Here is a 12,922-nt window from a genome sequence, read left to right as displayed (position 1 = left end):
ATAGGGAATCAAGGAGGGAAAAAAAAAAAAAAAAAGGCAAAATATACAGGACATAAGAAATGGAAAATTATTTGTTGATAACATATGTTGATGTGCTTGATTGAGCCAATATACAGTGTATTCTGGATGGAAAATTCATTTTGTATGTTGTAATGATGTATAGTGAATTAATGTAAAAAAATAAATTTAAAGAAAAGAAAAATAAATAAATATCAATTATTTTAAAATTTTGTGTTTTTTATGAAAATAGACAAAAATAATTTTCATGGCCTTTTTGAAATTCCATGATTTTTTTTTTTTATGATCAGTTATTTAATTAGGTTCTTGGCGAAAAAATCTAGAACACCAATTTGTGAGGGCAAACACTGATCGCAGGTAGCCCTGGAGCTGAGGAACAGCTTTGATTTTTGGCAAAATTTGCAAATCCACAGCTTTCTGATCAATCTTGCGCTACTCTGAAATCTCGAATTTCTTCTCTGTGTCGAAGATCTCACCTTCCTGGTGTCTGGGCTTCCGCAGTTTCTTTTTCTTGAAGTAAGCATCGGTAAGGTGCTTTGGGATTTTTACTTTGCTAATATCAATTTTCGTGGAGGTGGCAATGACAAATTTCTGGTGTGTTCTACGCAGTGGAACTCGATTGAGAACCAGCAGTCCAGTTACAAGTAGCAAGCCACTGCTCAACTGCTTCAGGAAAACCACTCTCTTGCCTCTGTGGCGTCCAGTGAGGATGATCAGAATGGTCCCAGGAATGATGCTAGCTCACAGCTTTCTCACATGCTGACTGAAGGGTTTTTTGCCGTGGCTCAACAGCTTTCGAGGCACATCTTCAGTAGGATAATACCTAGGCATTTTGCGCAGTTTAACCACCTGGGTACCACCATTCTTGTCTCCACCAACCGGTTTTGTGACAGTCGCAAGAACCTTCTTCTTTTTCTTTTCGATCCTGGATTTAGTGGCCGAGTATTTCCTCTTGTACATGGCCTTCCTGGAATACATGGCAGACTGGGAGTATCTGCTGATGCTCCAGACTAGGACAGGGTTTCGGCTGCAATGGGGCTTCCCCTTCTTCAGCTTTTTAACCTTGGGTTCACCTTATTAACCTTGCCACTGGCATCAGCCTTCTTGGCTTCAGGTTTCTTCTCCTTAGTATCCTGCTTTGCAGCTTTATCGCCTGCCATGGTGTATAGTGGGAAAGAGCGAAATTCCATGATTTTTCTGAAGCATAAAGTATGAGGAGACTTCAAAATGATCATAGAAAAGTGCAATTAAAGTATATTTTGGCGCAAAAAAATTGGAATCCATGCATTATTTTCATAATTACATTTTTTTGAAGACCACCTCATTTACTTTCATAATTTTATTTTAATTCTAAATATGAGTTTGGAGCTAGTTTCAAGCATTTCTCTGCAAACAGCACACTTGAGAGGAACAAATTTTATTCTTTATACAGCATATGAGAATCTAGGTTATAATGAATCACTGTATTTTCTTCTTTTCACATATTTTTTAAAGAACTAGAGACATCTCCATGGTCTATGTGATGACTTTGGACAAAGGCAATTTACATACACTGAAGAGTATCTTGAATATAAAGAGTCATTTTCATTAATTTGTATTTCAACACTGATATATTTTCTGCTTCTCTATCTTTAATTAATGACCAGTTATGAGCATAAGCTAACTGATATGTGACTGAAAATATATTAAACTACAAAAGTTCAAAACCCCTTTGAAGCAGCAGTAGTATTTAGGTAAGTGACACCCCAGCTAAATGAGATGAGACCACATGACTGGGCCATCTGCACACCCACCAGCCTCTACTAAGGTGTAAATATGAATGCAAGATCCACTCCAAGGGTTTCCACCAATTCCATTTCCATGGAAAATAAATATATATTCAAAAAAGAAAATGACAAAGATGCTCTCATTGCCTTTTAAAATACTCTCTAACTACACTGAGATAGAATCTCTGTCTGTGAAACACAGCCCCTTCTGGTTTACTGTCTGTGGCCAACAGCCCAGCTCACACTAAATGAGGTCCATTCCCTGACAACCAGACTGTCTTCACATACCACCTCACAGTAGTCTGTCTTCACATACCACCTCACAGTAGTCTCAATCTAGGATAGTGATGACACACAAAAGATTGTGACTGCTTCTGGTTGCCTTAGAAATCAACCCAAGGTATCCTAATGATACAGAAATAGCTGAAAGTCTGAAAGAGGACTAGAAACTTTAATGTCTGGAGAACTGTACTATGCAAAACAGAGAATGAGATTACAGCACTAGAGAGCAGTTTAGGAGAGCAGATGCTAAGAGGAAGAAAGTGAAAAGCAAAGATGTACATGAAGCTGGTAATTGATAAAGCAATGGCTGAAATGGAAGACACCCAAGAGAAACAGCATGAGGCTACAAGAAGCATGAATATGAACAAAGGTTCAGTGAGGAGAGGGTGTCATGGGGGACTGTTGAAAGACGAAGCAGTACAGGCCCCATTCTTACAGCCTCCTTTGGTGACAGACTCAGAATGGTTGGATCTGAGTGCAGAAGAGCAGTAGGTATTTTCTTTCTGGGTACAGACAGGGGAATGTTCATTTATCTGGGAACAAATGTAGCACAAGAATGAAAATTATGTGTTCTGGAATCACACAGGGACATATCCTGCCCCTGAAACTAACCCTGGACCTTTAACAAGGTCACTAAGCTTGAACTTGAAGCTTCACTAAGCTTCTCAATACCCCAGTTCTCTTTGCCATGAAGTAGAGGATAATGAATATCTACCTCATAGGCTGTTTGGAAGATTAAGTAAAATAATTTGTTTAGGTTTGTAGCACAGTGCTTAGTGTATAGTAAACTCAATAAATGTTGCTATGGAAACTATACAAGAACCTATTAGAAAAAAATGAGTCTGTTTAAGAAATTAGATTTACTTAAAAGACAAATAAATACTTTTGTTTTCCAATTCTATGTTATAAAATGATACTTTTCTGTAGCTAAGAAAAGCCAGAGGTAGCAGAATATTTGAACCTACTTGCTAACTAATAGGTTAAAAAGTAAAAGATCTCCCTGAAGCCTAAATGTGACTGCTCTCTTACATGACAGATTTCTCTGTTATCATTTTCTACATTCAAGTTTTTTTAAACTTTGTCATCAAGTTATTTTATTATCTATTTAAAATGTCAACCTTTGATAAGAATCATGAAACACAGATAGCCATTGTTGGAAATAACAGTTTATAGATTATATTTATTGCTGACCATTGCATTTTAAATGGACTTACCAACTTTGCAAACATTTCTTATCAAAGCTAAGTTTTGTTATATCAACAATATACAAAAACATTGGTTTGTAGTATTTGAAATAGCAACTTGGTCTTTGTTCTCTATTGTTAAAGGTGCTTCTGACCATCTCAATCTCAAACACAATGTGGCTCTTTGTTTATACTTTTATCAGAGTACACTCTTTTGCTTTCGAGGAAAACAGCATGAGCATGTCCTAAGAGTTTTGTCTGCTGGCAGAGAACTGTCTTCTGCTACATGTGGACAAGGGGTCCCAAATCAACTCGTTAGTACAATTCATATCACAGCATGTTTCCTGAAACCTTTTCTACCAGTCCTAGTATAATTTCTTTTTTTGATCTTATAGATTAGCCTGGGCCAAAAATATTCAAGACCCTCGGATTGCAGTAGGTTCTTGTTCCCCACTAGAAAAGAAGATTAAGGTGAGGAAAAATATATTTGCTATGAAATTCAAAACTGATAATAGACCATAAAAAGTTTATCGCTGGTGTAAAAGGTGGCTGACTGTTTCATGGGAAAGTTATTTGCCTATTATGTTTAGTTTGGCATTTGGTTCATTGAGTACCAGCGGTGCTGGCTGGACAAGCATTGAACAAAATAAACATTTCCCGAGCCTCCATAGAATTTAGTCTAGTGAGAGGTACTGACATTACACAAACAGTTATTACAAAATTAATGTGATTAAATATTATGAAAGAGTATGTGGAATCTCTGAGGAAGTGATATTGAAGTTGAAACCTAGAAACTGTACAGATAAGTACCACAGTGAGAGCTGTTATCATATGTATTTGGGAGTAGATGAGGGAAGAGCATGTGAAAACACACAAATGGGAAAGAGAATACAATTTTTGAAAAACATAAGTCAGTGTAGTTGGAGCAGTATGAGCAACTAGTCAAGCTGGCAGTTATTTGGAGAATTAATCAGAAGCCAGATGAAGGATACAGTGCTAGATTTTGAGATTTTCTCCTAAGGGCAATAGGATACCATCCCAGGGTTTATGCAGGAGAGTACAATAACACATTTAGATCAATGTAATGAAAAGATTACTTTGGCTGCAATGACTGATCTGGTGGGTGTGTAGGGCAGAGGGAAAGAGGATGGATTTGGGTAAACTATTTAGACTACTACCCTGGGGTAGGCGCAGTGGGTTGAAATGAAAATATGATGAATATTTTGAAATTTTAAGTGGCAACACTGAAATAGAGAAATTAAAGAAAAACACTTTGGAGGATGAGGCAAGTGGAAATATCAACTAGATAGTGTCTAAGTCTCAAGTTGGGAGGCAAAAGCAGGGTAGCCAGGGTACCTTGTCTGTCTCATATACCCCTATTCCCCTCTTAGAGCACTGCCTGACACATGGAAGTTCACCTTGTTGAATGATTGTTACTGTCCATATCCAAGGAAACCTAAATGTGACTGCTCTATCTTAAGTGACTGTTTTCTCTGCTATATTTTTCTGCATTACATTTAAAAGACAGCAAAACAGATGGAGAAAGAGTGGCCATGAAATAGGAAGAAAATTAGGAGGGATATTGAGCAAATAACTGGACTAATCGGGATGTTGGGGGACAGTCAAAGATAACCATAATTGTATACCCTTGGCATAGCCTGGAAGCTAGAAGAAAATGTTTCAAGGAGAGAGTGGTCACCTCTTAAAAGCCGTTGAGAGGTCAAGTATAATAAGGAACAAACATGGGATCACTAATTTTTCTGTGTGGAAACTACTTGTGACAAAATAGACAAAAATAGTCTGAGAAGTCGGGGGAAGGAGGGTGGTTGGAAACAAGTGGCTAGTGCAAGTAATGTGAGAATTTGGAGCAGCATCATGGGTAAACTAGTCAAGTTATACTTTGAAGGGGAGCGGAAAAGAGAGGTAAAAAGAGATGTACAGAAGACTTTTCCATCTTTGTTTTAAAATTATCTTTTTTTCTTAGAGATTTTTTTTTCTATAGGGCATGCACAATCAACAGGGAGAGACAGAAAGCAAGAAATCACCTCCTGAGGGTGGGGGGGGAGCCACACCACAATCCCTTCTCCTCCTTTCTCATCTCAGGATTTGGGGCACAGATGCACACATGCCTAGTGTTTCAAGCCTCTGGGTCCAGGGCTCGAACTGTAGTCGACCAATGTGGGAGTCCAGCAACATAACCATTACACTATCTGACGGTCCCTGTTTAAAAATTGTATATGCTTGGGACCAGCAGTTAGCATAATGGTTATGTCGCTGAACTCCCATGTAGTCGACCGCGGTTCAAGTCCCAGACCTGGTAGCTTAAACTCATGCTGGGTGCATGTGTGTATGTGCCCAAGATCCCAAGAGGAGAATGGAGGAGAAGGGATTACAGCGTGGCCATCCCCCCTGGGGGGTGACTTCTCGCTTTCTGTCTTTCTGGCAAGCGCACGTGGCCTATAGCAAAAACCTCTTTAAAAAATTGTATATGCCAAAGTGTATTTTTGTGGTGATGGGACTGATTCAGTAGAAATTTTGAGAAAAGGAATTTGATAACTACAAAACTGAAATTCTTGAAGATCAAGAAACGCAGGTTTTTAATAGGCAAAGGGGTAGTGAGGTAGTGTTTCCACTATAAAAACAGAAAAGCAGAGTCCAGGATAGATCTGAGGTGGTGGTTCTGGCAGTGGAAAGAGGAGTGACTTTTGTTTTCTCAAAGAAGTCCAAGACAAAGTCTTCAACAAGGAGAGAACACTGGGGGATGGTAGTATAGGAGGTCTGAAAAGGAAGACAAGAAACACGGTTAAGAGACCCTAACTGGAACATGATATAGTTGTGCCAGATAGGGCTAATGAGCCCATGTGTGATCTGAACCATGGGACTAGAATAAAGACATCCAACTTAAGAAAGTTCTAATATTTCCCTTTCATAAGAGTTTAGGTGGTGTCCAGTCTTCAGAAGTGAGGAAACTATTAGTCCAGAGGTTTCAACAGGAGAATAAAACACTTCATAAGCTTAAGGCTATGTCTTTTGACTTCTGGTTTGCTAAAGTAGAGGCACATTACTACCGACAATATCAAGAAATGATAAAGGAAGAAGCATGGAGATACAAAATGGTTCCAAAATGGGAAATTAAAGTAGAGGAACAGGAAGAGAGAGCACATGGTGAAGAATCAGAAGTTGCTAAAAAATGGGACTACCTAGTGTCTGAGAGGGAATTGAATCATATAGAGAAACACATACACCGAGCTGAACGAGCTAGAGGCCTCAGAGACCACAAATACCGACTACTTTCACAGAGGATTCCAAGAGAAATACTTTTCCCCAAAATATTAACACTGGAGAAGGATGAAAAAAATGAAAATATCCAGAAAACACACAAAACTAAAACCAAGAAGTACAAGATGAAGTGGGCAAAGGAACAGATGAAGGGACATCAAGATCGAATGATTCGGGGGAGAGAACTCACAGAGCAAAGAAATGATCAGAAAGATTCTTGGAAACTATCTAGTCATGTTCCTCCTTTTCTAAAATCTCAAGTGGAGAAAGAGGAGGTGAAAGAATTTGAGTGGATTACAGCTTATCCAATTTTCCAGCCTTACCAGGAAGCACTAATAAAAGTGACTATTCTAGTGGAAAAATCAAAACAAGAAGATAAAATTAAGAAACCACTCAGAAGGGAACTCTTGAGTATGCCACCATTCTTGAGAAGTCAACTAGAAAAAAATAAAGTTTAAAATTATTGATTATTTTACACTAGAATATTTTTATATAGTCATTAGTATAGTAAAATTGTATGCCCCCTAATTTTGTTCCTAAATGCTTCAGACAGGCAAAGAAAAAAAGTTAAATCACAAGCACAGTATCCTCAGATACCTCATTTAGCTATATAATTACCTCAAACATTAGTGACTTTGCAACCCCCCCTTTTTTTTTATACTTGTGTATATGGCATGGGAGAGACAAAGACAGAAAGGGAGAGAGCAAGAAAGCACCCTCCAGGAGGGATGACCACACAGTCCCTTCTCCATTCTCTTCTTGGGATTTTGGGTGCACACACACACACGAGGCTGTGCCCAACATTTTCTCAAGACTGTGGGTCTGGGACTCAAACTGTACAGTCAGCCATGTCGGATCCAGCTGCCTTAACCATAACCATCTGTCTAGCCCCACAACCTCCATTCTTTATCTCACCATTCTGCCAGCAAATCAGGGAAGCTCAGCGGATCAATTATGCCCCACTTAGGCATCACCAGGGCTGCCTGACAAAGTTCAGGCAATGACTGGGCCAGTCTAGAGGTTCAAGATGGCTTCAATATATGCCTTTGGTCGGGAAGGATAGGAGGCCAGGCTCAGCTGGTCCACCTTTCTCCTTCCTCTCCATGTAGTTTCAGGGCCACACAGTAGTTGGATTTATTACACTGTGACTTAGGACTTTTAAGTATATATATTCCAAAAGGCCTCTTGGAAGCTAAGCTTCTTATGTCTTTAGCCTCAGAAGTTCCAGAACATCACTTCTGCTATATTTTGCTGGTCACCTAAGTCAGCAAGACCAGCTCAAATTCAAGGAGAGGGAAAGATTCTTCTCAAAAACATTTATAGCCATTTTTTAGTCTGCTTACTCCAAGACTCTCAAAAGTCTGTCACATAATTCTATCCTTGATTATACTTCTGTTCTTTTTACACAGTTCTTAAAACCAAACAAATATTTTTTTTAAAACCAACAATTTCACAGCTCCTGAATTGATCTTGACTAAAGAACCTGGTTCCTATTTGTCGGGGTATAGACAAGTGTATAAGCCTATTACAATTATTATACAGACAACATATTGTCTTATGCTCCAACTCACCCACAGTAAAATGGGTTATTATATCCTTAAGCCTAAACCCAATCCTTCCAGAGATCTATGTCTCCAGAATGGAGCCTTTCTGTACCTCAGTGGGTTTACAATCTATATGCAGAAGACAGCATTAGAAGAAATAAAACAAAATAGCACATAGCTGATTATGTAGTATACAAAGTTTGATTAAGAATATTGACTAGAGGGAACCAGCAGTTAGCCTAATGGCTATGACGCTGTACTCCCACGTAGTCGACTGTGGTTCACGTCCCGGACCCGGTGGCTTAAAACTCACGCCAGGCGCGTGTGCGTGCGTGCCCAAGATCCTGAGAGGAGAATGGAGAAGGGATTGCGGCGTGACCATCCCCCCTGGGGGGTGATTTCTCACTTTCTGTCTCTATGTCTCTCTCTGTCTGGCGAGCGCATGCGCCCTATAGCAAAAACCTCTCAAAAAAAAAAAAAAAAAAAGAATATTGACTAGAGAGTAGGGTAGCAATTTAAGGAGAACTTGAAGCCTAGAAATGTACCTTGTATGATAACCTAGGAAGACAGAACTGTTTTAAAATTAGATTATGGTGATGATTGTACAACCCCATGAATAGATTTAAAAACACTGAGTTGTGTACATTAAATGGGTGATTGTATGGTATAGGAATTATATCTGAATAAAACTAACTAAAAAAGGAAAGAAATGCTGGAGTTTATTTAGAGAGGAGGAAGTAAGCCTGGAAATGCTGACAAAAGGTCTGATCATGCCAGGCTTTGCCTGAAGAGTTTAGATTTTTAAATTTTGGAGGCAGTATAGGGAATCACTGAGAAATTGACAAGTGGTTTGAAGAAGTGAGAGAGATCTGAAGGATAGACAGGGAGTGGGAGACACCAGATAGCAGTCTGTGACAGTAACCTGGGCAAGATAGAATCAGAAAACCAGTAAGAATGTGACTAATTAGAGGTTATAGTGGGGGAAAAGAAAAGAATCTAAGATCTCTGTCTGAAGAAATACCATGGTAAAAGTTGCAGTATAGGGATTATAAGGAAAAAATTTGGGGGCTACTTTATACATACATGTGTCTTAACAGCTCGAATGCTGTCCAGTAAACCACAGATTACATATATCTGTATCTTTTTTCAAGATATTTAGACATCAAAGTTTTGAAACTGTTCAGGGTATAAATGTAGTATAAATCATAAGAATAAGAGAGTGAGAGGGAACTAGAAAAAGCAACAAACATCAGAGATGTTCACTGTCAAGGCATAAATATTCATGTGTCAAATAACAGGATCTCCTGGACTTGGAAAAGAATAGGTAAGTTTGGTATAAAACACACTCACTCAATAGACTAGTGGGAAAGGAGATGCCACACTGCCATGGTTTGAGGACTGACAGTATTTCTCATATAGGATAGCAGCTTGTGGAGGGTCTTTACGAACATGGTCTAAAGGAACCCATCAGAATGGGAAGAGAGGATGACTGATAGAGCAGAGTTTTACAGGAAGCAAGAACAGCTAGTATCTAGAGCCTTCCACAGAATAAATACCTCTACTCCTGACACCAGAGGAAAGGAATGAATAAGAATGAACATAGTAAGTTGGGGAATGGAGAAGGAACGAGCTTTGGCCCAGAAAATACCAAGGGCAGACTTGAAAGCCTGGCAGAGATCAGGAGCATGGAGTAAGAATGCTAGAAGGATGGATCCAGAGTGGGTATTGCTGGGGAAAGCAGTCCAGCCTGGCTTACCAGAGATTTTATTACTTTCTTATGTGTAAATAATAGGCTAGATCATTATGAAATTGCTGATATTTTATCTTTTTTTAACCTACAAAACAATTTCATATGGTATAATCCATCTGCTGATTTGACTAGCTACCTTTTCAGCCAAAGTGATACAAAAGGAACCATAGTTCCTCATAGTTCCTCTCCCATAATCGTAAAATAAAGAGCAACTACAATTATTTGTGAATATGGCAGTTAATTTCCTTTAATCAAAGACAACAATGACACATCCATTAACTATCAAAAGCTACATTTTGCTAAAAACAATTTTCTTGAAAAATGTTTAATCATACAATATATACAACACATGCTGCTTTCCTTTTTTGGATTTCACTATCCATTTGAGGTCTAAAAGAGAGAGGGAAAAAAGCTGGTTAACAGTTTGTAAATGATAAACTGAAAGTCAGTCTTTACATAAATGATACATTACAACTAACCTCTTAGTGAGTAGGATCCAGATAATCCCCATTTTATATCTTATGCCTACCCTTCTCTTTACTGATAGAGCAGAGTTTTACAGGAAGCAAGAACAGCTAGTATCTAGAGCCTTCCACAGAATAAATACCTCTACTCCTGACACCAGAGGAAAGGAATGAATAAGAATGAACATAGTAAGTTGGGGAATGGAGAAGGAACGAGCTTTGGCCCAGAAAATACCAAGGGCAGACTTGAAAGCCTGGCAGAGATCAGGAGCATGGAGTAAGAATGCTAGAAGGATGGATCCAGAGTGGGTATTGCTGGGGAAAGCAGTCCAGCCTGGCTTACCAGAGATTTTATTACTTTCTTATGTGTAAATAATAGGCTAGATCATTATGAAATTGCTGATATTTTATCTTTTTTTAACCTACAAAACAATTTCATATGGTATAATCCATCTGCTGATTTGACTAGCTACCTTTTCAGCCAAAGTGATACAAAAGGAACCATAGTTCCTCATAGTTCCTCTCCCATAATCGTAAAATAAAGAGCAACTACAATTATTTGTGAATATGGCAGTTAATTTCCTTTAATCAAAGACAACAATGACACATCCATTAACTATCAAAAGCTACATTTTGCTAAAAACAATTTTCTTGAAAAATGTTTAATCATACAATATATACAACACATGCTGCTTTCCTTTTTTGGATTTCACTATCCATTTGAGGTCTAAAAGAGAGAGGGAAAAAAGCTGGTTAACAGTTTGTAAATGATAAACTGAAAGTCAGTCTTTACATAAATGATACATTACAACTAACCTCTTAGTGAGTAGGATCCAGATAATCCCCATTTTATATCTTATGCCTACCCTTCTCTTTCTCTCAAAATATTTTTACTTAAGTAAATTGGAACAAAACAAGTTCAATTAATTGAAGTACATATTCAAACTTTACATTAAGTACTAAAAGCACATTTTAATTCCCAAAATTATGGAAAATTTGAGCTAGAATTAAAAACCTTACCAATTATATTGTTAAGAAATTCCATCCTTTAGAGACCAGCAGTTAGCGTAATGGCTATGTCGCTGGACTCCCACGTAGTCGACCGCGGTTCAAGTCCCAGACCTGGTGGCTTATACTCATGCCAGGTGCGTGTGCATGCGTGCCCAAGATCCCGAGAGGAGAATGGAGGAGCAGGGACTGCGGCATGGCCATCCCCCCTGGGGGGTGATTTCTCGCTCTCTATCTCTCTGTCTCTCTCTGTCTGGCAAGCACACATGCCCTATAGCAAAAACCTCTCTGAAAAAAGAAAAAAAATTCCATCCTTTAGAGAAATGTATAGATGAAGCTGAATAAAATTAAGTGAATTGCTTAGGGTTTTATAGTAAAGGCAGAGCCAATAGGATCAAGGACTTCCAATTCCCACCCACAGCTGTACCAGATCACCACTAAGATTTCTCCCTAGAAATGTTTCCCTTAATGAAAATGAAGAATTACTTATAGCATAATTAAAATTTCATATCTGCCTATTTACTGACATAATTTTAAGGCAACTCTATCCTCATCCTCTCTTTTCGCTTTTACCTGTAAATAAAGCAAATCTAATGAAACAGTGAACCACACCAGTTGAGGGATTCAACAATTCATTTTGATAATGTATCACTTTGTTGGGGATAAAAAGTCAAACCAAGAGCAAATTCCTGCTTGCCTCTTTCAACTGCAAATCTTTTTTTAAAGATTTATTTATTTTATTTTATTTATCATTATTATTGTTATTATTTTTATTTGTTACAGGGCATGCGAGCTTACCAAAGAAAGAGAGATGGGAGCAGCAGGTGGCATGGTGTTTAAGGTGCTGGACACTCCCACATGGCCAACAACGGTTCGAGTCCAGGACCTGGTGGCTCGCTCACTCTCTCTCTCTCTCTGTTTCTCTCTGGTCAAATTAAAAAAAAAGTGAATTAAAAAGTAAAATTAAATAAATAATTCTTTAAAAAAAAGGAAAGAGAGAGCAGGCCACCAGGTCCAGGACTCGAACCGTGGTTGGCCATGTGGGAGTCCACCATCCCAACCACCACACCATCTGCTGGCCCTCAACTGCAAACCTTAAGAACACTAAAGCGGGGGCGGCCAGCAGGCAGTGTAATGATTAAGGTGCTGGATTCCCACATGGCTAATCACAGTTTGAGTTCTGGAGCTGGTAGATTACTTTCTCACTTTTCCTATTCTTCTCTCTCTTGTCTTTCTCTCTGGTGAGCACACATGCCCATAGCAAATTAAAAATAATAATAATAATAATTTTTTTTTAATTTAAAAGAACACCAAAGTAATTAATTCAAACCAGGGAACTTAAAACCACTATCCCGGCCTCTGCCTTTTTTTTTTTTTTACCAGTTATGTGGTTCTAAGAATGGGTCACTAGAGGGAAGCAAAACCCCAATCTCAATGGAAAGGGGGAAAAGTAGGACGGTTTAGTTTGCCAAATACATCCAAATAAAACTGTGCAGGCATAAACCTCAGTGAGTAGAATGAACATACTATAAAGTAGCACCTAGCTGGGGCTATATAGCTTACTGCAGTCACCAAATAGGTATTTTTAATGCATTTTTTTTTTAATTTTAAGAAAAACAGTTCTCGT

At 38.5% G+C, this 12,922-nt stretch overlaps 2 protein-coding genes across 3 annotated transcripts in view; one reads left to right on the top strand and one right to left on the bottom strand.

Moving 5' to 3' along the window:
- Positions 1–1,927: 1,927 nt before the first annotated feature.
- Positions 1,928–6,987, top strand: LOC102498421 (golgin subfamily A member 6-like protein 22). Its single transcript, XM_006143973.3, has 3 exons — positions 1,928–2,554; positions 3,646–3,721; positions 6,184–6,987. The coding sequence occupies exons 1-3, from the start codon at positions 2,340–2,342 to the stop codon at positions 6,985–6,987; spliced, it is 1,095 nt and encodes a 364-aa protein (XP_006144035.1). The 5' UTR covers positions 1,928–2,339.
- A 3,858-nt stretch (positions 6,988–10,845) lies between these two features.
- NSMCE4A (NSE4A component of SMC5/6 complex) overlaps positions 10,846–12,922 on the bottom strand; it is a 17,152-nt gene continuing 15,075 nt past the window's right edge. For both annotated transcript variants that reach the window (XM_006143939.3, XM_006143938.3), the window contains exon 11: positions 10,846–11,014. The gene's annotated coding sequence lies outside the window, so the exon portion shown is untranslated. The remainder of the gene's footprint in view (positions 11,015–12,922) is intronic.

This window comes from Tupaia chinensis, unplaced genomic scaffold (genome assembly GCF_000334495.1).
Source record: "Tupaia chinensis unplaced genomic scaffold, TupChi_1.0 Scaffold000113_1, whole genome shotgun sequence".
NCBI lineage: Eukaryota > Metazoa > Chordata > Mammalia > Scandentia > Tupaiidae > Tupaia > Tupaia belangeri.
The sequence above is the reverse complement of the archived record's forward strand: the minus strand, read 5'-3'. Positions and strand labels throughout refer to the sequence as shown.

Bases quoted from the DNA above. Each gene is read 5' to 3' on its own strand.
- LOC102498421 (XM_006143973.3), top strand. From the start codon at position 2,340: ATGTACATGAAGCTGGTAATTGATAAAGCAATGGCTGAAATGGAAGAC. The intron at 2,555-3,645 runs GTAGGTATTTTC...TTGATCTTATAG, and splicing joins GATCTGAGTGCAGAAGAGCA to ATTAGCCTGGGCCAAAAATA. The intron at 3,722-6,183 runs GTGAGGAAAAAT...CCCTTTCATAAG, and splicing joins CACTAGAAAAGAAGATTAAG to AGTTTAGGTGGTGTCCAGTC.